Consider the following 23834-nt stretch of genomic DNA (forward strand, 5'->3'; position numbering starts at 1 on the left):
TTCCTCTCTCTCAGTAAAAGTACAGTGGATTTATATTGACTATAGCCACTGAATGACAAACACAAAATATTCCATTGCCCACTAGGTGTTGCTATATCACAGAATGAAGACCCAACACACACTTGCTGTTGTACACAGAATCAAATGTTACAAGGGAAGCAATCAGTGTACACATATGATGAATCTGTTGGAGAAGTCATTCTTTGGCAAAGCAGGAAAGAAAGATTCTTCACAAATCTACTCCTTCCTCTCTACCTCTAAACAAGAGGGCATATTGCTTTTTTTATAAAGGTTTGGAGATGCACTCATTTCACCCTGCAATGTCAGTATTCTTATAGATTTCCAGGTATGAAATTCAGAAACATTGGTGACTGTGGTTATAGTTGCAGGGGCACAGTAGGTTTTAATACCTTTTTTAAGGCAAAAGTTGTCAACTATGTAAATACCATACATACATTCAAAAAAAAAAAAAAAAAGACTACTAAAGTCATTTACCGATATTGGAATAACAAAATCTTGAACCGTGTCAAACCTAAAATACAGGCATCATTTAGACAAATAAAAATAGTCATATGAGAAAACACACTTTAAAAAGGTCTCACATGTTAAAAAGCTACTATGATCTTGGGACTCAGTACATTCAACCCTGTAAAGACTTAATCACAGTTAACTGGAAAGTGTCTGACAATATTAAGTTTCAACTTCATTCACAGCAAGTTTGTGCCAAGTTTAGTTCCAAGTCACTTAAATAATTTCAAGTACTTTTACAAAATAATTTAAAAAAATTTACATTTAATTATAGTCTTAGTATCAAAAATCTTTTTGATATCAAAATATTTCAGTTTAGCTGGCACTTAAAGTGATTAAAACACCCTCAAACTTCTGTATTTGAGCCATGCTACGTTTAAGTGACTAATACATCTTTTCCACATTGTTAATTTAAACCTTTACCCCACACAGTTTATGTCCAAGTTACATTTCACATATATACTAGCTTTGTTACCAAGTAACAAGAATTCAGATGGGGGTGGATCGTTGATGAATTACTAGCTGCAGTCCATTTCTTGATCATCTACTTCCGGCTCAGGAGGATACAACTCATCCAAAGCCAGCTCTGAAACAGAATATCGTTTTACAAATGAACATCAGAAGCTAATTTTAGTCAGATGCCATCGTCAATGTATTCAAGTATAACTAAATCAAAGATATTAAAGGAAACAACAACAACACTCTGCTCAGGAAGTCTCCTCCTCCCAGAACAGGTTTAACAAGATTGCTATACTGGCAGAGTTTTCATTTCACAAAAACATTTTGCAGCCTAACAACGCTAGAATCATTTTCAGTCCCTTAAATTTAGCTGAGTGTTTCCAAATCTTCCTTTGGAAAATTCTACAACCTCTCCGTAGTACGTACAGTACTTTAGGGCTACGTTTCGTAGCTTACCAATTAAACTTACAGTTCCATCTTAAAAAATATAGGCTACGTCTACACGTGCCCCAAACTTCGAAATGGCCATGCAAATGGCCATTTCGAAGTTTACTAACGAAGCGCTGAAATGCATATTCAGTGCTTCATCAGCATGCGGGCGGCAGCAGCGGTTCGAAATTGACGTGCCTTGCTGCCGCGCGGCGCGTCCAGACAGGGCTCCTTTTCGAAAGGGCCCCACCTACTTCGAAGTCCCCTTATTCCCATGAGCTCACGGGAATAAGGGGACTTCGAAGTAGGTGGCGTGCTTTCGAAAAGGAGCCCCGTCTGGACGCGCCGTGCGGCGGCAAGGCGCGTCAATTTCGAACCGCTGCTGCCGCCCGCATGTTGATGAAGCACTGAATATGCATTTCAGCGCTTCATTAGTAAACTTCGAAATGGCCATTTGCATGGCCATTTCGAAGTTTGGGGCACGTGTAGACACAGCCATAGTGTTACATGGAAATACAGAAAGAACTTCAGCATCTCCAGTATGTAAGCTAGAGGAAAAACAAACACTTATTTGGTAAAAATGAATATTAAGGAGCTGGAATATACAGCCCACTGTTCAGCAATGCCAGAGGCAACAATATTGGCATAAGAAAAAGACTACTGTCCAAGAAAGTAACCCTGAAGAAAAGAATGTGAACTTGATCAGGCAGATACTGAGATCCAGCAACCGGTTATTTAAATATTGTGGTGTAACTAGCAGCTCAGTGGATTTCTACAACCTAATGTGATATGTCAGCATCAGTTACAAGATGCACATTCCAAATTTAATTAAAAATCATTTGGTGCCTGCTGTGGGCGCATTCATTAAGAACTACATCTACCCTGGAATACAAAGGCCAGTAAAACATGCTGGAGAAGGAGGCAGCTTCCTGCAGGACGGCAAAGAGCTGGACCTTCTTATGAAACTGTTACAAATTCAAGCAGCAAAAAGCCCATGAAAAGTTCCCCTTGAGACTGGCAAGGCAGTAAGAATGGATATTGTGCATTTGATTTCTAAGCTTTTAGTTTTAGCCAGGTTCTTACCTTCAGAGGCCTTCAGATTTGGAGTTTTTCTGAGGATGGCTCTGACACCAGACATGGCTTCATCATATTGATGGAGAACTTCCAGGCAATGTTCTTGAAACAGTTTATCTTTTTGAGACAGACTGTGCAAGAGCAAAACAGTGTCCCGTAAAAACTGAACAATTCGTTCTTTATATGCATTCAAGTTGCTCTCAGATCTTCTAATCTTCATCCATTGTCTATGCAACATTATAATAAGTGCTTTGACTATCTGCAGAATAAAAGAGTGAGTAATTTAGAAAACTATTAATATGTAATTTTATTCCGTTATTTTGTTATGACTTTTACTGGAATCAGTCAAACAAATGTCCAAGTTTCAGACAGAGTCTTGTGGAAAAATTCAAGCTTCATATTAGAAGGCATCTTTTAAAGGCTCCTAAGTCACAATGTATGTTGGTACCATGAAAATTTTAAGTGGAACTTGTCAGCTTTAGTATGTTTGTTTAAAACAGTTCTACTTACATACAGTAAAAACTCCGGGACCAGGAGGCTGCTGGATATTTAAATATGCCAATTAAGTTAATTCCCTCCCCCCTTCCGCCAAGCACCAGCTCCTATTCCGATGCTTGCAGGGCTTGAGCATGGCAGCACCACACGGGGAGCCATTGTTGTCAGTGGACACGTGATGGGGAGCTGCTCTGAGAGTAGCCGCAGCTGCTCAGTGAGCTGTTGAGGTGGCAGGCACTGGCCAGGGAGCCACTACTGGGGTCACCTGCCTCATGGCTACTTAGGGAGCGGTGGCTGGCACTTGGCAGGGAGATGCTCTGGGGGCAGCTACTGCGCACGGGAAAGCAAAGGAGCTGACTCTCTCTCTCTCTCTCTCTCTCTCTCTCTCTCTCTCTCTCTCTCTCACACACACACACACACACACACACACAGAGAGAGAAATGGCAGGGTGAAACAGAATGCCGGTTAATTGAGAATTCCGGTTTGAATATTGCATAAAGCAGCATTTACTGTACCTCAAGACTGCACTGGCAATCTGTACCAATGAGTAAAATCGATGGACTGGAGCAGCGCACACACTTTGTCAGGAATCGAACAGTCTAGTACAAAAAGACGTAGATTGCGTTACTCGGAGAACGCGGATTCTAGAGATCTGGCAAACATGATTAGGCCACAAACAAAGTGGGAGTATTTCACTGTAGTTATAACAATGTTTGGAACTACTACTGTGTACATTTTTATTGAAATTTAACAATTTTTGACGGCTACTTTATATTTTAGTCCTCTCTCTGACCAGCAAGCAAAACCTCCCCCACCCTGAAAAGAAAAGGTGACCGTGTTTGCAGACAGCCATAAAACAGATGTATTTACTTTTCACAGCAAACCCAAGCCTCCAGCTGCCTTTTAAATTCACATGGAAGTTACATTAACAGCAGCACAATAAAAAGGTAAAAACATGCTGAAGTTTAAGAGCTCAAGGTGAACTGTTTATCTCACTGTGATCAGGAAACAAGCAAACGTGTGAAAAGGAAATCTGTTTACCTCCTGTTCCAGCTGAAGCCAAAGTGTTTCAGACGCAGACTTATCTGGTCTTGAAGTGATATACATGTACAGTGCGAGAAGAAAACAGGTTTCTGAAAGGATATTTAAATAATTTCATTAATTCCTCTATTACATAGTAAGTTTGTTGATACAAGTATCTCTCCTCCCAATCAGGAAGGGTGGTCCAGTGGTTAGGATGCTCACGGGACTTGTGTTCAAATTTCTGAGACAAAGTGATTTCGTACATTCATTAGGAATAAAATGGGGATAGTCCATCCCTACCTCACATGGGGGTTGCAAGTGTAAAGACTGCTAGGCACTCTGACACTATGGTGAAGGGATCCTAAATACCTAGAAAAATTAAAATGCTGTAACAGGTTCTGGAAATCTGACCTAGGCAAAGGACACTGCTAGTGGTTCCATCTTCACTATGGGAGGTAAGAAGGAGTTGACCTCTCTCTGTCCTTTTATACCCAATCATGGAGCAAGGAAACTTAAGGTGCAGGCAGGGCCCAAAGGACTGCACATGTGCATAAAGAGGGAAGAGGAACAGGCTGAGGGTAGGAGTCTGGGAGGGGAGGGAGGGAGGGAGGGAGGGGGGGTACAGAAGCAGGATTGGGGGGCGAGTCTGGAAGGGAAGGTGGAGGAATAGGTTGAGAGGATGAGAGGAAGTGTGCAGGAGCAAGATGGGGTGTAGGGGGTGGTTGCTGGAAGGGAGGGTGCAGGAAAAGACTTGAGGACGGGTGGTCTGGATGGGTGGAGAGGGAGGGTGCAGGAGCCGGGGGGGGGGGGGGGGGCGCAGGGGCGGTGGCAGAGATCTGGGCAGGAGGGTAGGCACAGGAGCAGGCTGGGGACCTGGGGGTGGGGGATACTTGAGGCACACACCTTTGCACATCGCCACCCCCACTCCCCCGGCTGAGGGAACAGCTGCTCACTGCTCCATAGGGATGCTTTTTTTCCCCCCACCTCCCCCAGGCACTACCCCCCGCTGCTCTGACTGGATGGAATGCCACTGCTTCCTGCCCCACCAGGCAGAGCCTGGGGCCAGATCCAGCCCTAACATGCCCGAGCCAACCCGTGAGGCTTGGGCCTCCTCATCCCCCACAAGCCAAATGCTGGGGAGGGGAGCCAGGAGCCTCAGGGTCTAGATCCAGACAAGCTGTGTTCCACATTTGGACTGTAGACCAGAAGTTCCCCATCCCTGAACTAAGGAAACACTAGGGAGAAGTGGAGCACTTGAAATTTAAGAGAACTACAGTTCTAACAATCATCAGCGGTGGTAAAAAGCAGCTCAGTGGCAGTCAGGTGAGCAGGATCATATATAGAGCACCATGCTGGTACCACTCCAGGGGGTGGCACAGCTGACCTGACACATAGTCACCACAGTATATCTTCCTGAGAGCTGTGCATGCAGTGTGTGCACACCTCACTGGAATGGATACGAACAAACATTTGAAAAAAAAAATAAAAATAAAATAAAAAAGTCAACTTTTCTTTAAGGAATTTTTTTAATATTATATATGTATATTTAGATATACACACAACTATAAAACCAAATTAATGTAAACCCAGTTAAAATCAAGGTTTACTGTATGATCTTAATCATGAATAAAATCAAATCATTTAAGATCAATCCACTCTCTTACAGCTACCTCTTGTAAGCATTACCGAAGAAATGCTATTTCAATACATTCTGCATCATGACCAGACATGTCTGCTGCAGTTTTCAATTAGTAACAGAGAGGTACCCATGTCAGTCTGTACGCCAACAAAACCAAGCAGCAGAAATGTAGCACTTTAAAGATTATGAAAATGGTTTATTCAGTGATGTCCCATGAAAGCTCATCACCGAATAAATCATTTTGTTAGTCTTTAAAGTGCTACATTTCTGCCATTTGGTTTTGTTGTAGTTTTCAATAGTTCATTTACATGGCTTCGGGCAGCTGATACTCTGAATCCCACTATCAACTGGAATCTTTGAAAAAGACCTTCTACTTGACACTGGTGATATGATCTAGAATCCCCAAAGATCCAATGACCAGTGTCATTTGAGGTCAGGTACCAACTAGCGGGAAACTGATTTACTTCTCAACAGCACCTTTTCATATTAACATCTTGAATGCAGACCTGGAAAGTAGCGAGGAGAAATCCATGTGGTTATTAAAACAACAGATTGCTGAAAACTAGCACCAACTGGCCAGTTCTCAGGTAATATTGCAAAATTTGCTTTTCCAAGTTAGTAAGTGGAGCAAGACTTATGTACAAACATCCATAATTCAAAATACTAGTATTTTCAACTAAGGTTCACAATCAGATATTTAAGAAGCGTAATGATGATTAGTTATTTCTCTCCTACCTGAGTGACAACAAAATTGAGCAGCTAGCTTCTGACGATGAATAAACACGGCCAATAGCCGCACAGTCAGATGGACAACAGACAAAGGTGCCTCAGGACTCACACAGCGAAGCAGCATCTGGCTACTGGGCAAGTGACAAAAGCTTTTAAAAGGAAATCAGAGTTAGAAATTTGCAATACAGTGACTGTGGGAAGCAAATCATTTTATTCAGGACGTTAGACACGGATGTGAACATGACGATCTAATTCAGGTGTCGGCTGAGTGCTGAAATTTGACCTTTTGTCCTCTGTGTACAGTCCAAGTGCCAGTGATACTTTTTAAAGTCACTAGTTGTCCTACTTACAACAGCTTCGTTAATAAATAAGTTAAGATGCAGAGCGTTATCATTTAGGGGACGGTTGGTAGCATTAGCTGGTCTTTAGTTAATCCACAGGCTTTGAGCAAGCTCCCCGCTGCATGGGGGAGGTGGAGCCGGGCTGAGCTCCTGCCTCCCATGCCAATGAAAAATTAAATCAGCTTGCATGCCACTCTTGGCACCCATACTAGGGATTGCTGATCTCTGATCTAACTCATACCTGCTGTGTGTAAAAGACTATAGCCAAACAAAGCACAAATCTGCTACACAGCTGTTTCTCTAGCTTAGGAGAAAAGCTCTTTGTCAGAAGAGAAACCACTCAAACATACTCAATCAGCTACAATTCCAAAAGATTCTCTAATCCAGGGGTGGGGGGGGGAAGGAACACCCGGGGGGGGGTGAAATTTTATAAAGGGGTTGCACCATGATTGGCTGCTCAGTCTCAGGCTCATCCATATCAAAAAATTTAAATAGGTTACTGTTTGTATGTACGTGTACAGTAAACCCTTGATTTAAAATGGACTAAGGGGGCGGAGGGGTGTCCGTTAATCCCAAAAGTCTGTTAAATCCAAGGCTTTGCTACCCAACCATCCCCACTAGGCTCCCCCCAGCCCCAGTCCCTCTCCCTACCCCCTCCAAAAAAAAGAAAGCTGGCGACTCACCAGACTGCAGCTGCTAGAACTGCTGGACTGCGGCTGGGACCCGCCGTGTGGCAGCTCCTCCAGCTGCGAGCAGCATCAACGCCAGAGCTGCCACGTGCTCCTCTCACCAAGAGTGGGGCATGTAGGCGGGCACACAGCACTCGCATACGCACCTCACCCTGGCGGGGAGGAGCATGTGGCAGCTCTGGCACCTATGACTGGTCCTCCAGTCACATGCAGCTCTGGTGGTGGCTCCCCCAGGAGGCAGCAGTAAGTCCCTTAACTCTGTGTGGGGGGGGGGGGACGGGGGTGGCACAGGAAGGATAGTATTTTATGCGCCCCCTATGCACTTTGGGAACAGGGTTGTCTGTTGTTTCTGAAGTCCTCTAAATCAGGGTCCATAAAATGGAAGGATTCCTGTATTTACATTTATAAACTGATAATAAAGTTTTTATGTTCTATATATTTATTTTCTTACATGTGCTGAAAGGGTTTGGTTTTTTTTTTTAAATGAACATAAAACTGAAATTTCCATTGGTTTGGATGACATTAAAACAGGCTGGGAGTGGGTGGGGGTGCTGCTAACTGCAGGGAGAAAAGGTGGGACCCAATGTAAAAGGTTTGCTCACCCCTGCTCTAAAGCCAAGCCTGCAGTTATGCACATAATCACTTCTCATTTAGAGGTCTCCTGCATTCACTAAGAAATGGGATTTTATTCACTTATCACAATGCAAGATGTCTGCCTTCTGTACACATTTACCACATGACTGACGATGTAACAAGACATATTTAGGGGCATTAGGACCACGACAAAGGCTTGAAAAATTTTCACTTGTCAGGGGCAAATGAGCTAGTCTGCCATCAAGGGCAACAGCAACTGTGAATTATAAGCATAGCTGAATCAGTCCAGTTTTACTACTGTCGGGCACTTACAATGTTCATGAATAGAAGAGGCACTGATGTGATCCTCTACTGCTACTAGAATTAGCAGCAGAGAGACATCTGTGATCACCTCACACACATAACAAATTTTGCTATCATCTGTGTGAATCACAGTTTTAAAGTGGAAAATAGGAATTGTTTGGGAATGTAAAATGAAAGATATGGAATATTTTATAAACAAACATTCACAAACTGTTTTACCTTATTAGTAACTCAGCTGTTGAATTCTCAGCTAGTTTCACCAAAACCTTTAGGCTTAGATTCATGATACTGTCAGCCTGGGAGCCTGTTGCTGTAGAACACAAAGTTAGCAGCTGAAGCAACTTTTTGAACAAAGAAAGTCGGGACTGGTCGTTATTAGCAGCATCTTGTGGTTCTACAGTTAAGTCTTGTGGTCTGGAGTTTTCTTTTCTATCATCAGACTGATTATTGCACACCATGTTCTTCTCCATCTCAGATGACAATAATGTATAAACAACATCCCAGCTGTAATATACCAAATAATAAAGAATCCCTAGAGATGTAATTGTAGTCTCTTGCAGAGCAGATCTAAAATCCTCTGTACTTGATATTATACTTGAGCTAGTTCTAGAGGAACTAACTGACTGGTCTTCAGAAGGACTATTTCTTGACTTTGGCCACAACTGCAGAGCTTGACAATATGCACTGATATGGTATTCCACTAGTGGTAGAAGATGCACTGCCCCTGGGATCTTATAGCGTTTCAAAAGCAATAATCCTCGCTCACTTTCTGCTAGGTCTCCCTCAGATGATCCTTCATCCAAAGCAATCAAGTTCAGTCCTGTTATTGCAAGTTTTTGAATTTCTTTTAAAGCAGCCAGAGAAGGAGCCACATCCTGAGGATAAGTTGTCCTGATGCTGGATATTGCTGTAGATCCTCTAGTTTAAAAAAAAAAAAAATACTCAATACATGCAATGTACCAAAGATAGCAAAATGACTATACATATCTTTTGATCCCCTGATTATTCAGGTTCTATACGAAATACAAACTATTAATTTTATTAAGATGTCCAATTTCAAAGTAAGACAGTTAAGTCATTGCTTTATGAACATGTGGGAGAAAGAAAACTCCACTAGAGCACTCTTCCCTACCATGCAAGCAACATAAACTTGCCATTTGAGCTTGCCTTTAGTCCTCCCAGTGAAGTTGCCACTGAGAAGCCATTATTGCATTGCCTCAGTCAGCTACCTCGTGAATAAATGCAAGTCAGTTTTATTTAAATTGAAAAACATAAAATAAAATGTACTGTTTAAACACCTCAAAATTTAGGCATACGTTTTCAAAATCTCATTTGCATCCTTAATCTGCTGACAGTGGCACTGGGACTTCTGAGGTATTCCCCTCCTGCCCCCCCCACTAGTAACGTGAGGAATTAGCTTGCACATTTTTAATAAAGGTGTCTCTACTGTACTTCATAAAAATGTATTGTAAATGTTCATTAGATATATTATTTAGCAGGATTGCCAATAAGCATGAATAAAATTAAACGGATGTATTGCTCACTTATTTCCATTGTCTTTGGCAGAAGAACAATTTATATTTAAGGCCTATGCAGTTATCTCTTAGTTTCAGGAGACATGGTAACCAACAGGTCATTTTCATTATTGCACAGTTCTGCTGAAGTTTCAAACGCTTTTTCAAGAGTCATTTTTGTTTTTAGATCTACCGAAGAGGCTCATTTGCCAACACTTTGGGAACGGAAGCTGTTTATGACACTGAGCACCACATTACAGTTGTTCTTTCAAAAGTTTACAAATGAACACTGACTTAGTACAGCCTGAAGCTTTACTATGCGGAGCAAAACTGCTCATTTTCCTTTTTTCAATATTTTACATTTAATACTGTACTGTATTTGCCTTTTTGTCACTATTGTTCAGCTTCCACTTCTGCCCCAATTACATACTTCTAACTCCAAGTGAGATGTACGGTTGACTGGTCAGTTCAGAACTCTGAGATTCCACTGTACTTCCTGTCCCAAGTATCAGAGAGGTGGCCGTGTTGGTCTGTAGCTTTGAGAACAACAAGAAATCTTGTGGCACCTTACAGACTAATAGATATTTTGGAGCATAAGCTTTTATGGGCAAAGACCTGCTTCATCAGATGCATGAGTTGGGGGATGGCTTGCATCGTGCGTCTTTGCCCATGAAAGCGTATGCTCCAAAATATCCGTTAGTCTATAAGGTGCCACAAGACTTCTTGTTGTTCCTGTCCCAAGTTTGTTCTTAACAAATGATGATGCATAAAAAATAAATGACAGTGTCATGCCCTTTTCTTCAGGATGATCAGGAGTGGCCAAAAGAATGGATGCTAAAATACCATGAAACCTGAATTTCCATACAAGCATTCACATTGTAACAGTATTTCAATTGCACAAAAATTGCAGAGCCTTAGAAAAAGCAGCAGGGCTAGGGGCTGGCTGCCCAGTCACCAACAATAGCCGCAGAATTGGGGGCCAGCAGCAAGGCTGGGGGCTAGCTGCCCAGCCAGCCAGCAGCAGAGGGTTTGGGCGCTGGGAACCAGCTGCCCGTCACCAATAGAATCATAGAAGAGTAGGACTGGAAGGGACCTTGAGAGGCCATTGAGTCCAGCCCCCTGCCCTCATGGCAGGACCAAGCACTTTCTAGACCATCCCTGAAAGCCATCTATCTAACCTCTTCTTAAATATCGCCAGTGATGGAGATTCTACCACCTCCCTTGGCAATTCATTCCAGTGTTTGATCACCCTGACAGTTAGGAACTTTTTCCTAATGTCCAACCTGAACCTCCCCTGCAGCAATTTAAGTCCATTGCCTCTTGTTCTATCCTCAGAGGCAAGGAAGAACAAGTTCCCTCCCTCTGCCTTATGACACCCTTTTAGATACCTGAAAACTGCTATCATGGCCCCCCTCGATCTTCTCTTTTCCAAACTAAACAAGCCCAATTCTTTCAGCCTTTCTTCAGAGGTCATGTTCTCTAGACCTTTGATCATTCTCGTTGCTCTCCTCTGGACTCTCTCCAATTTCTCCGCATCCTTCCTGAACTGCGTTGCCCAGAACTGGACACAATACTCCAGTGGAGGCCTAACCAGCGCAGAGTAGAGCGGGAGAATGACTTCTCGTGTCTTGTTCACAACACACCTGTTAATGCATCCTAGAATCATGTTTGCTGTTTTTGCAACAGCATCACACTGTTGACTCATATTTAGCTTGTGGTCCACTATAACCCCTAGATCCCTTTCTCCTGTACTCATTCCTAGGCAGTCCTTTCCCATTCTGTATGTGTGACACTGATTGTTCCTTCCTAAGTGGAGCACTTCGCATTTGTCCTTATTAAACTTCATCCTGTTTACCTCAGCCCATTTCTCCAGTTTATCCAGATCCTTTTGAATTATGACCCTATCCTCCAAAGAAGTCGCAACCCCTCCCAGCTTGGTATCATCTGCAAATTTAATAAGTGTACTTTATATGTCAATATCTAAACCGTTAATGAAGATATTGAACAGAACCCGTCCTAAAATAGACCCCTGAGGAACCCCACTAGTTATACTTTTCCAGCAGGATTGAAAACCATTAATAACTACTCTCTGGGTACGGTTATCCAGCCAGTTGTTCACCCACCTTATAGTAGCCCCATCTAACTTGTATTTGCGTAGTTTATTGATAAGTATATTATGTGAGACCGTGTCAAATGCTTTACTGAAGTCTAGGTATACCACATCCACCGCTTCTCCCTTATCCACAAGGCTCATTATTCTATCTAAGAAAGCTATTAGATTGGTTTGACATGATCTGTTTTTTAACAAAACCATGCTGGCTGTTCCCTATCACCTTACCACCTTCCAAATGCTTGCAGATGATTTCTTTAATTACCTGCTCCGTTATCTTTCCTGGCACAGAAGTTAAGATGACTGGCCTGTAGTTTCCTGGGTTATTCTTGTTCCCCTTTTTATAAATGGGTACTATATTTGCCCTTTTCCAGTCTTCTGGAATCTCTCCCGTCTCCCATGATTTACCAAAAATGATTGCTAAAGGCTCAGATACCTCTTCTATCAGCTCCTTGAGGATTCTAGGATGCATTTCATCAGGCCCTGGTGATTTGCAGACATCTAATTTTTCTAAGTAAATTTTAATTTGTTCTTTTCTTATTTCAACTTCTAAACCTACCCCTTTCTCACTAGCATTCTCTATGCCAGGCATTCCTTCAGATTTCTCAGTGAAGACCGAAACAAAGAAATCATTAAACATCTCTGCCATTTCCAAATTCCCTGTTACTGTTTCTCCCTCCTCACTGACCAATGGCCCCACCCTCTCCTTGGTCTTCCTCTTGTTACCAATGTATTTGTAAAAAGCCTTTTTGTTTCCCTTTATGCTTGTAGCTAGTTTGAGCTCATTTTGTACCTTAGCCTTTCTAATCTTGCTCCTGCATGCTCGTGTCGTTTGCCTATATTCGTCCTTTGTAATTTGTCCTAGTTTCCATTTTCTATACTATTCCTTTTTTATTTTGAGATCATGCAAGATTTCCTGGTTAAGCCAAGACAGTCTTTTGCCATGTTTTCTATCTTTCCTATGCAGCGGGATAGCTTGCTTTTGGGCCCTTAATAATGTCCCTTTGAAAAACTGCCAACTCTCCTCAGCTGTTTTTCCCCTCAGTTTAGCTTCCCATGGGACCTTACCTACCAGCTGTCTGAGTTTACCAAAATCTGCCTTCCTGAAATCCATTATCTCTATTGTACTGTTTTCCCTTCTACCCTTCCTTAGAATTGTGAACTCTATGATTCATGATCACTTTCACCCAAGCATCCTTCCACTTTCAAATTCTCAATAATTTCCTCCCTATTTGTGAAAATTAAATCTAGAACAGCTTCCCCCCGGTAGCTTTTTCAACCTTTTGGAATAAAAAGTTGTCTGCAATGCAATCCAAGAATTTATTGGACAGTCTGTCCCCTGCTGTATTAGTTTCCCAACATATACCTGGATAGTTGAAGTCCCCCAATAGCAAGGTTGGGGGCTGGTGGCCTGACAAGGGCTGGTGGCCCTGCTCCAAGAGCCTCCAAATTTGCTTATCTGGTACCTCCTGTTCCTCGGGAGTGCTGGATAAAAAAGCTTATACTGTAGAATAGGTTAAAAACATACAAGAGACCAGAGTTCACTAGGGGGAGACAGAGTCTCATAATCCATGAGATGTTTTCATGGCCATCAATTTAGAAGCCTCTGAATAATTTAATCAAGGAAAACATTTGCATAGTATGAACCCAGCAAATACCACACAGCAATATCTAGATATCCTGAGCAAACAGATTTGGCAAGACACTGCTAACAAACGGAACACATGGGCTGTTTACTGGAATAATTAAAACAGAGAATAACTTTTGAGACATCAAGTGAAAAGAAACTGATCACAAAAAGCAATTAAACAGAAAAAGAGCAAAAACATGCTGCAAGGCCTATGCATTTAGGATTGTGCCCCAACATTCCGATTTATATAAACTTTAAATGTGCTCCAATTTATATCTAAAGAGATATTGTTAATTTTCATCATCACCATGACCACCAGCCTTTTATTGTTAAACTTACGTGTTGAAAAAGCCAGGCTGCAAGGCAGACCCAGGTATTGCTTCAGAGTTACTACTAAGAAGATTACAGAGTCCTAATGGTGAACCATGGACAATAGGCTGTTTCATCAGTGCATTTAGTAAGACAGCACCTGCAAAGAAATATAAACTCTTTATGATGTTCTTTTCTATTCAGTGAAACTTGAAACTAAAAGGCTCTGAAACAATGAAACTAAACCTCAGAGTACATTGTATTTGGGGGTGCACTTAAAAATGTAAATTTAAGATTTATCTAAAATAATTTTTTACCTTAATTATGGAAGCAGGTCTCCAATTGTGAATTAAAATGTTATGTCAGATTGTCATCAGCACATCCATAGATTCTCTATGGCATCACAATTTATTAAAATTCCTTATCCAAAGACCTAAGCATTCTATCTAATTAAATATTTAGTACTCAGGGCTATATCTGAGAGCCATCCTAGATGCTAATGAACATAATGAGATCATGACCTCAGAATACAATAGTGTTCTGGCAGCTTCAAAGTGCTGAAAGCTCAGAGATACTGCTATAGTCTCTTATTGAATATATTTGTAGCACCCCTCTCTCTCAAATTAACATTCTCTTTTTTACATCTGCTTTCAGTGAAAAGCAAGTAAGCAATTGATTTGGAGTCAAAGAAAAAAGCATCCACAGAAATTCTTCAAAACACATATCTTTCCACAGATGCCAAATGAAAAAAATTGAGGATTATAATCAATGTAGGAAGATGTTGTTCTTTAAGTTCTAGTTTAAGATCCCAGTCCTAATAATGAAAGCTATGAAGGAATTCGTCCATCACCGCCTTCCTGTACAATAATATTGTACTTCATACACTAAATAATAATAATAATGTTGCTTAATACAAAGCTTGCCCAGTGTTCCTTCAACAGCTTCTGAATCTGGTACCAACCTAAGCTTTGAATTAAGAGGCCGGAGTTACCTTGAGTGTTTTGCCTTTGAACAAAACTGTGAAACACATTTCTCTCCATGATTTCCTGCTTTACGAGTTCAGTTTCAAGACAGGGGGCCTTTCTATCTGAAACAAAAAGGTATAGTGATGCAAGAAATCAACGCAGCTCCTTATACATTTTTGAACTGTAAAAATCAGCACACATATTCAATCAGATAGCAGTTGTGACATAGCAAGTATACATTTGGAAAAGAGTGTGATTACAAATTAACTGAGTTAAGGCAAAGAAACATGTCAAACAAAGCATCAAGAGTTTACACTGATGTGGCAACCTTCGCTCATCCCTCTGCATTAGACAGTGAGGAAAACAAAACAAAACAAAAAACTCAACAGAAAAAAGCTGGCCTTTTCTATCCTATCTAGCATTTTAGTTCAGTATCACCATTCTCTGATTTGTTTTTATGTTAGTGGACAATCAACATTTGTTGCCAAGGAGTGAGTATATAAGTGAACGTGCATGATCAGAGTACCCATCCAGCCCACAACAGTACATAACATGTTTATAGTTCTTTCCACCCGAGAGCGTGAAAGCATTTTATTATATAATCAGTAACATCCTTGCGTTGTACTTAAAAGTACTGCACGGGATCTTTTCAAGTTAAAAAGGGCACATGCCACATTTATTGTTAACACATATAGCTGTTAACATTTAGCATATGTGTGCGCGCGCACACACACACACTCTTTTTGCTGTTCCCAACAGCTGCCCCTCCCCACCCCCCAACAGCACTGGCCACATGAGTTAGATGGAACCAGGCGTTTGCTGATCTGGATTGACATTCTAATGCTGATGAGATCCGGGGTCCCTCTGCAAAATGCCTTAGATTTATAGTGTTCTCCCTCTCATGCAGGTCAACACCAGCCATCACATGCATATGATGGCTCTGACCGATTACACATATGCACAGAGACATCTGTGGTGCTTTCTGCTGGATGGTGTCAATGCTGCCACATTCACCTTCAAAAGACGGAAATCATCATCATCATCATCCATCAACCATGGGCTCGGTGCCCATTGGTGTCCGACGTCCCCCTCACTTCCACTCTGCACTGGACAGGGAAGGATGGCTTAGGTTCAGTAGACTAGCTCTGCACCAATCATCTATCCATTCTCTGTGGGGTCTGCCTCTCCTATTCGAACCAACCATTATGCAAAATACCAGGGTCTTAATTTTTCATTCTGCAGATATGCCCGAATACCTGTAACTCCCATTGAAGTCCCATGGCACCTTATAAACTAACAGATATTTCAGAGCATAAGCTTTCGTGGGCAAAGACCCGCTTTGTCAGATGAATGAGTGTGGGGAGGGGGTGTCTTTGCCCACAAAAGCTCATGCTCCAAAATATCTGTTAGTCTATAACATGCTACAGGACTTCTTGTTGTTCTCGAAGATACTGACTAACTCAGCTACCTCTCTGATACTTCTGCAACAGGTTCTCTTTCAGCTGTTTCTTCCTATATAATTCCTCACTGGCGACCAGCTGCATCCATCTTATTCTCAGGATCTTTCTATAACCAGTCCTCTTCAATGCCAATATCCTTCTCTTCGAATCTTTTGTTATCATTCATGTCTCACATCCGTGCAACATTCTGCTGAATATGTTTTCAAGATGTTCAGCTTTGTGCCTAAGCCAATCACTTGGCTTTTCCAGATCTTATCCATCACCTTCAAACTTGCTCTTGCTTTCGCTATTCTAGTTGCTATTTCCTTCTTACAGTCTAGATCAGCAGTTCCCAATCTTTTTGAGATGACCCATTTTGACAATTCAGTAAGACTTTGTGACCCAAGCCAGTTAAAAACTAAAGGTGGCGGGGGGGAATTCTCCCCTAGGATGTTTTTTTAAATAAATCTTGATTTGCCCCTCTCCCCAGCCCCCAGGCTTAAACCCCTCGCAGCCCCAAAGCACCCCCCATTCTCCATGGGCTTAAACCTCTTGCAGCCCCAAAGCGCCCCCCCACCTATCTCACACAAGCACTGCTGCTGCCCCCCTCTGCTGCTCCTTCGCCAGGCCACTGCCATCACCTCCTCCACGCAGCTCCCCCCAGCACTCCTACTCCTTTCCCCCACCCGCAGTATGGGCAGTTCCCTACCCTGCCATGCTGAAAATGGGATTCAATTTAATTGATATAACAGCCGGATCCCTCTTGCTGGCCATTACACCAATTAAATTGAGTTCCATTTGTGTGTGCCAGGACAGGGACTGGGAGCTGGAGGAGTGTGGCAGCAGTGGCAGGAGCTGCAAATGGTTCCCTAAGGAGCCACATGTGGCTCAGAGACGCCCAGTCAGCAACCCTTAGAAAAATCTAATGGCGACCCATGTTTGGATCCCAACCCATACAGTGGGAATCCCTAGTCTAGCTCACGTGTTATGTTGCTCCCTAGATACATGAAGTTTGCTACATTCTGTAGTTTGATCCCATCTACACTGGAAAGTTAGAGCTGCTTCAAAAGGAAATGGAGAGATACCAAGGCAATATACTTGGACTGGCAGAGATACGTTGGATGGCACTGGAAGAGAGGTATGGGTGCAAAGTCATTTGGTCAGAGAATGAAACTAAGCACGAGGCTGGTGTCGGATTCCTTCTCGGCAAAAAAGAGCTAGAGGAGCATTGGTAGGGTACAAACCTGTGAGGGCAAGAATGATGGAAGCAAGATTCGAAGCAAGACTGTTCAACATCTCAGTCATTCAGGTGTATGCACCCATGTCAGACAGTACGAGGAAGATACTGAACTGTTCCATAAAGACTTGACAAAGACGCGGGAGGAGATACCAAAGAGAGATGTGTTGATCATCAGAGGAGATTGGAATGTGAAGGTCAGAATAGATAATGAAGGTTGGAAGATAGTCAGGAGAATGTTTCTTTCTCCGTATCCAAACCAAGGAAGAGAGAAGCAACTCGAGTGTACTATGGAGCACAAGACAGTGATCTGCACCTTGAGATTCCAACAAAAGGACTGTAGGAAGTGGACATGACAGTTAAATGATGGGAAGTCCAACAACATGATAGATATGATCTTGATAAGAAGAAGATGGGTAGCATCAGTACAGTAGTGTTGAACTTTCCAAGGAGCGGATATAGACTCGGACCACAAGCTAGTGATTGTGAACACCAAGAGAAAAGTATAAGACACAGGTTAAGAAAAGAAGAGACATGGCAAAGCTAAGCAAGTAAGAAATATGGAATGTGTACAGAGCAGCATGAAGAGAAGATTAGGAATGCAGGCACAGAGAAAGACCTAGATAAGAGAGTCGAAGGGATAGCCACAGTGATAAAAGAGGCAAATGAGCAGACTGTTGTGGAAGAAGAGATAAATAACTGGATTACACAGCACACACTGAAGTTGGTCCAAGAGAACAGAGCACTGAAGATAAGAAGGGATGTTTCTAAGAGGGCAGAACAGCAATTCAGAATGAAATGTAATGAGGTGAGGAAAGTGGCCAGAAAAGATAATGTGAAATTGTTAGAGGAGCAGTGTGAAGACATAGAAAGAGGTATTACGGCAAGTGTAAGACCAGGGAGGTATACAAGTTGATGATCAGGAATATTAGTAGAAAGTGGCAGCCAAAGCAAATGGTGATGAAAGAGGAGGATGAGGTGCTAATGAACAACAAGGCTGTGCAGCGGTGGATGAGATATTGCACCCATCTGTACAAAGCACAGTTGGACCCAAGCATCTCAAAAGGGACTGATTGAAGAACTGAAAGAGATACCTCTGCGGAGCATCAAGAGTGAGACCAATACTTCGAAGGAGGAAGTAGAAAGAGCAGTGAAACAGCTAAAGAACAAGAGCCCTGGAAATGATAAAGACTGGGAAGAGATTATTAAATACAGTGGAGAAACTATGATTTAGGAAATACAGTGACTACGTAATATAGCATGGAAAGATGGACAACATCCATGCTAGTGACAATACACAAGAAAGGAATTGCACTGCAGTGCAACAACTACAGAACAATTGCCCTAATATGTCATCTAGGCAAGGTGCTGATGATACTACTGATGGAGAGACTGAGATGGCAGATAGAAGAACATCTAGCGGATGAGCAAGCAGGATTCAGGAAAGTCAGAAGTACCATATGGCAGATATTGGCACTAAGATTGATAGTGCCAAAAGCTTGATGAAAGAACAAAAGCCATCTACAATTGCTTTGTTGATTTTCAGAAGGCATTTGACAGTATAGAACAAAAAGTAACTTGGGCAGTGCTGGAGTCGTACGGAGCGGATAACAGACTAATATGGTTGTTGAAGGATATGAACAACAATGTGGATGTGAGAACACTGAGAATGTGCAGAGTTGTTTTAGATGGTGATGGGAGAGTGCTTACCTGGCACAGCTCCCCAGCTGCTCCCAGGCACTCCTGTCTCCCTCACTGCCCTGACTGGCTGCAATGCCAGTCAATCAAAGCAGTGGGAGGAAAAGCCTCTCTAGGCAGAGCTGCCATCTCCCACCTAGTGAGGGTGGCAGCAGCAGCGCGCAGACTTCTTTTCCTGCCCGCAGCCTCCACACCAGCCAACCAGAGCCCTTGGACCAGATCCAACCACAGCTTGGCTGACTCCAGCCCACAAGGCTCATGGCTTTACGCCTTCACCCAACAGCAGGCCAGATGCTGCGGGTGGGAGCCCCGAGCCTCAAGGGCAGGATCCTGGCAAGCCACAGGCTGGATCCAGACCATGAGCCAGGGATTCCCCAACCCCTGCTTTAAGAGATTAGTTTGGCCACTGGCATATCTGAACAGATGCCCTACCTTTCTCCTTTCCTAGTACTACTGAGACTCTCACTCTGCTACACATGCATTACTCATTTTATACTACCGTATTTAGTTCTTTACTTTCCCAGCTTCAAATTGTCTTTTCAAGTATTTGTTACTTATCTACAGAATTTTAAAATATTGCTTTTTAACCAACAGATGAGCTACTAACTCCTTTGGGAAGACTTTCACCATATTAGCAACTTTCTGGAAGAAATGAAGGTTTAGTCATTGTTCATGTACATGGACCTGATCCTGCAACCCTTACTCTCACGAGAAGTCTAATGAATACTTCCGTTTTATTTCTTTTGGTGAGTCCTGCAGAGTCAGGCCTCTCAAAGTAGGGTTCTCCAATAGTCACGTACTCTTCCTGCATCCAGCAACTGAAACAAACAGTTTAACTAAATGGTATTTAATCCCCAAGCCCATGTACACGTAGTAAGTATATAAACAGCCTTCCAAATCTTTCACTGAGAATAAATAAAATAGAATACACACATCCATTCCTTTTTGAAGGGAAAGAAAGATCAGACTCTAAATCCAAAAATCCAGAAAAAGATGTTAAATGAGGTACCTATTGAAGGGGAAAAACTCATTTTTATTGGTGGGTGAGAGAGAGAGAGAGAGAGAGAGAGAGAGAATGAACATGTGTGACGTGTGCATTTTTAAAAGCTAAAACCAAAAGTAGCACAGAAAGCATAGTTGCATTCCTGTAACATGGCACATTTAAAATACATGCCTTTCAATAGAGAACTCCACTACTGTTTTAGAAATTTCGTGATTGACATGGTCCTGGCTAGAGCAAAATTTCAGCCATAGAGAGTTAATACAAATAGATGCAAAGGAAAGGAATGGAAACGCAGAGCATACTGCTATGATAAGTGAAGGAAAGGCGTTCTTACTGTTCTCACACACACGTGATAAATCCAAAGTTTTACATGTCGCTACATTTTGGATGCTATATTTAAACAAAAAACAAACACCAACCCCAACACAGTGCCTTACCTTCCTTGTTCAAAGTTGTCTCAGCAGGCAAGTTTGCTGCAGAGCATACTTTAGGAGACATGTCAGCACCAAAAGTCTCTTTTGTAGGAAAAGATCTTTTTCCAGTCTGAGAAGAACATCCTTCCAATTTTACATTTCCAGAGAGATGGGTCTTGGGGCTAAAAGATTAAATTAAATGCTTGGATAAAGTACTACTTGTGTTGTGCTCATTTCAGAACGTTAATAAGAAGCATCACATTTAAAAATATCCAGTAATTCTAGTGTGTCAGAAATATTACATTATGCACTAATTTACTCAAAGAAAATCTTCCATATTTTGAAGTGTTTGCTAAAAGACTTGTGAAATAACTTGTTTTGATTTCATCTATATAGCTCCTTTCCACCAGTATTCACAGTATTGTTAGTATGTATTATTTACACTTGCATCACTTAACCAGCTAGAACATGACCCAGCTGAAAATACACCTGGCTTTTTTGGACACGCTAGATGCTGACACTGGTGGAACAATCAGACTTATTTGGTGGAGGAAGAGGTCAGATCTCCAGGAAACACAAAAAGCACACCAATCTTTTAAGACAAACAGTGGAGAATCTCATCATGAGCCTCTCATCTTCTGTGCCCCATTGCTTATGGATCCACTGTCTCAACATTTATGCTGCACAAGCACACAGTATATTCCAATATTAACACTAGAGTAACTACCTCAACCAAGAGGTAAAACATTTGGGTGCTGTTCCAGCCCTCAACTTAAAAACAAAGCAGGCATAGAGAACTTTAAAAAAGTGATTCAAGTGTCTGGGACTGAAGTAAATGGGAGCAGAGCTGCTGCACCATGGGGAGAACTTCCTACTTATCTCCAAATAACCTTTTTTACACAGGGAAGAACTAGGAACATCCTTCCACCATAAGCCTTTTGTATCTTCTCTCCTAGCAGCAAGAAAGGACGCTGTGGGCTTATGAGGCATTCAGACAGTGGAAATAAGCTATTTTCACTACTTAAGAGACTAATTTAACAAAGCAAGATAAGCTGTGTAAGAGCCCATCTTTTCCTGTGACAAGCAGAAAAACCAAAACACACACTTTCCATGATCAGAGGAAACAAAAGTTGCTCAGCCAAAGTAAAGGAAAAGAGCCTTATAACTGTGCCCCAATGCCTTGTATACCATTTCTCCTTTTTCTCCAGCTGCTCTCCTCTTCCCTACTCCTCTTACAGAGCTGTAATGGAGTCACTATATCCCTCCCACTACCCACCTCTTTCAGGCAAGAAAGACTGAAGACAACAGTACATGCATTACTGTAAGAGTTTGAACTCAAAACTTTCCATACTACAGATTTTTGCCAGGCATCATATGAAAAAGTTGTCTTTTACCTCTTGAAAGATCCTGAACAATTGAGCAGTTTTTAAATCAAGAGTAAGAGGTATATTTTAGAGTCATACAGGTTGAATCTCTCTAATCCGGAACTCTCTCATCCGGTAACATCTGTAATCTGCACAATTTTAGATAGCTGGATGACCACTTATCATGGATGTGGCCAAGTTTCCCATGGCCCCACAAAGTTTGCTTACAGTCACCAGTCCTGGCTCTCAATGTTCTGGACTGTTATTTAGCTGTAATTTTCCTCAATGTTTTCTAAGGGCCAAGTGAGCGGTGGAAGTGTTGGTGATGTGCTAGACAATACTGACCTCCTGTGGTCTGGCAAATTCGCTTGTCCAGCACCGGTCAAGTACCAAGGGTGCCGGATGAGAGATGTTCAACCTGTATCAAAAAACTGTAATTTGAATAAACCTGAAACAAATGTCAATAAACCTAACATTTTAAAACTCACAGTAAAAGACACGTTTTAGCTAGAAGCAACTTTATTACTAACAGAAAAAAAATTAATAATGAAATGCGATTTTTAAACACCTTATCTCTTTTGCATTTGTATACAAAGACAGACAGTTACATTCTCACCCACCATAAGTCCCCTGAAGCCAATGGAGTTTTGTGCCACTACAGAAGGTGGTCTGCAATGTTCAAAAGGAATTCCATATGTGAAATAATTCATACATGAATTTTCTGTCTTCTAAAATGAGTTAGTACCTGGCATTTGTAACTGATGGAGCAACAGACTTAATTTTTTCATAGTTCTGAAGTTTTGCCCTCAATTCATTCATTTCAGCATCTTTAAACTGCAACTCTGACTGCAATGACTGTATCTGAAAAAATGCAAATGAGGAATTTTGCATTGAACACCACATAAACTGGAAAAGTTTAAAAAACAAGCAAACAAACAAACCAACCACAAAACATAGAAATAGAGGGGTGGCAGGAAACTCAACAGATCACCTGGTCCATTCCACTCCCTGCTTCCCTCCCCCAAGTGCTGTGGCAGAATTAAATATACTTAAACCATCCTGACAGGTGTTTGACTATGTTCTTAAATAACTTCAATGAGTGGGGTATCAGTTAAGTCTGTTGACCTTGATCTTGAGCTTAGAGTAGGAATAATCATTTAATCTCTTATGAGCAGTTAAGAGGTTTGGTAAATTCATGTGTATGAAACTAAACACTATAATGCAGATAGAAGTAAACAAAAACAAATATTTCAAAAATGCACTTTGCAGTGAGACTGAGGCTGTGTTTGCACTAAGAAATGAATTCAAATTTAACGCAGTTAGCTCGATTTAGGGAGCACTAATACAGATATCATAACGTTGAAACTGGCTGGGTGTAGCATCAAGTTTGAATTTAAAAGGCTGAATAAAGGCCAGCATGGAAGCTCCACATCTTAAAATCAAATTTATTAGCCTCCAGAGGTGTCCCATATGTAATTCACAGGCTGGGTCTACACTTGCCCCCAACTTCGAAGGGGGCATGTTAATCAGGGTGACAGGAAATTACTAATGAGGTGCTGCAGTGAATATGTAGCATTTCACTAGGCTAATTCTCCCCCGTGGCAACTTCAAATCTTCAAACTTCGAAGTGCCAGCTTGCGTGTAGCCATAGGCACTTCAAAGCATCCATGCTACTTCAAAGTCCATTTGCTCCTCAAAATTGTTTAGTTGGGCTTCCTTATCCAAGCTGCATACAAAACCATCTACCAGTGCAAATGTTTACAATAGTTGTCCAATAAATGAAGAGCAGGGATGGCAAATATAAACAAAAACAAAAACCCCAAGATTTAATTCAATATGGCCATGGAAA

The 23834-nt window shown here is 41.8% G+C and overlaps 1 protein-coding gene across 1 annotated transcript in view; it reads right to left on the reverse strand.

Annotated features, from left to right (window-relative positions):
• ATRIP (ATR interacting protein) overlaps positions 1-23834 on the reverse strand; it is a 32191-nt gene continuing 8357 nt past the window's right edge. The window contains exons 5-14 of the mRNA XM_075005255.1: positions 22731-22846; positions 20646-20803; positions 14858-14953; positions 13897-14026; positions 8523-9221; positions 6383-6525; positions 4027-4118; positions 3501-3584; positions 2500-2749; positions 1-1114 (exon numbers count right to left, since the gene is read on the reverse strand). Of these exons, the coding sequence (XP_074861356.1) occupies positions 1047-1114; positions 2500-2749; positions 3501-3584; positions 4027-4118; positions 6383-6525; positions 8523-9221; positions 13897-14026; positions 14858-14953; positions 20646-20803; positions 22731-22846 (1836 nt within the window). The 3' untranslated portion in view covers positions 1-1046. The remainder of the gene's footprint in view (positions 1115-2499; positions 2750-3500; positions 3585-4026; positions 4119-6382; positions 6526-8522; positions 9222-13896; positions 14027-14857; positions 14954-20645; positions 20804-22730; positions 22847-23834) is intronic.

Source organism: Carettochelys insculpta, chromosome 11 (genome assembly GCF_033958435.1).
Source record: "Carettochelys insculpta isolate YL-2023 chromosome 11, ASM3395843v1, whole genome shotgun sequence".
Classification (NCBI taxonomy): Eukaryota; Metazoa; Chordata; order Testudines; family Carettochelyidae; genus Carettochelys; species Carettochelys insculpta.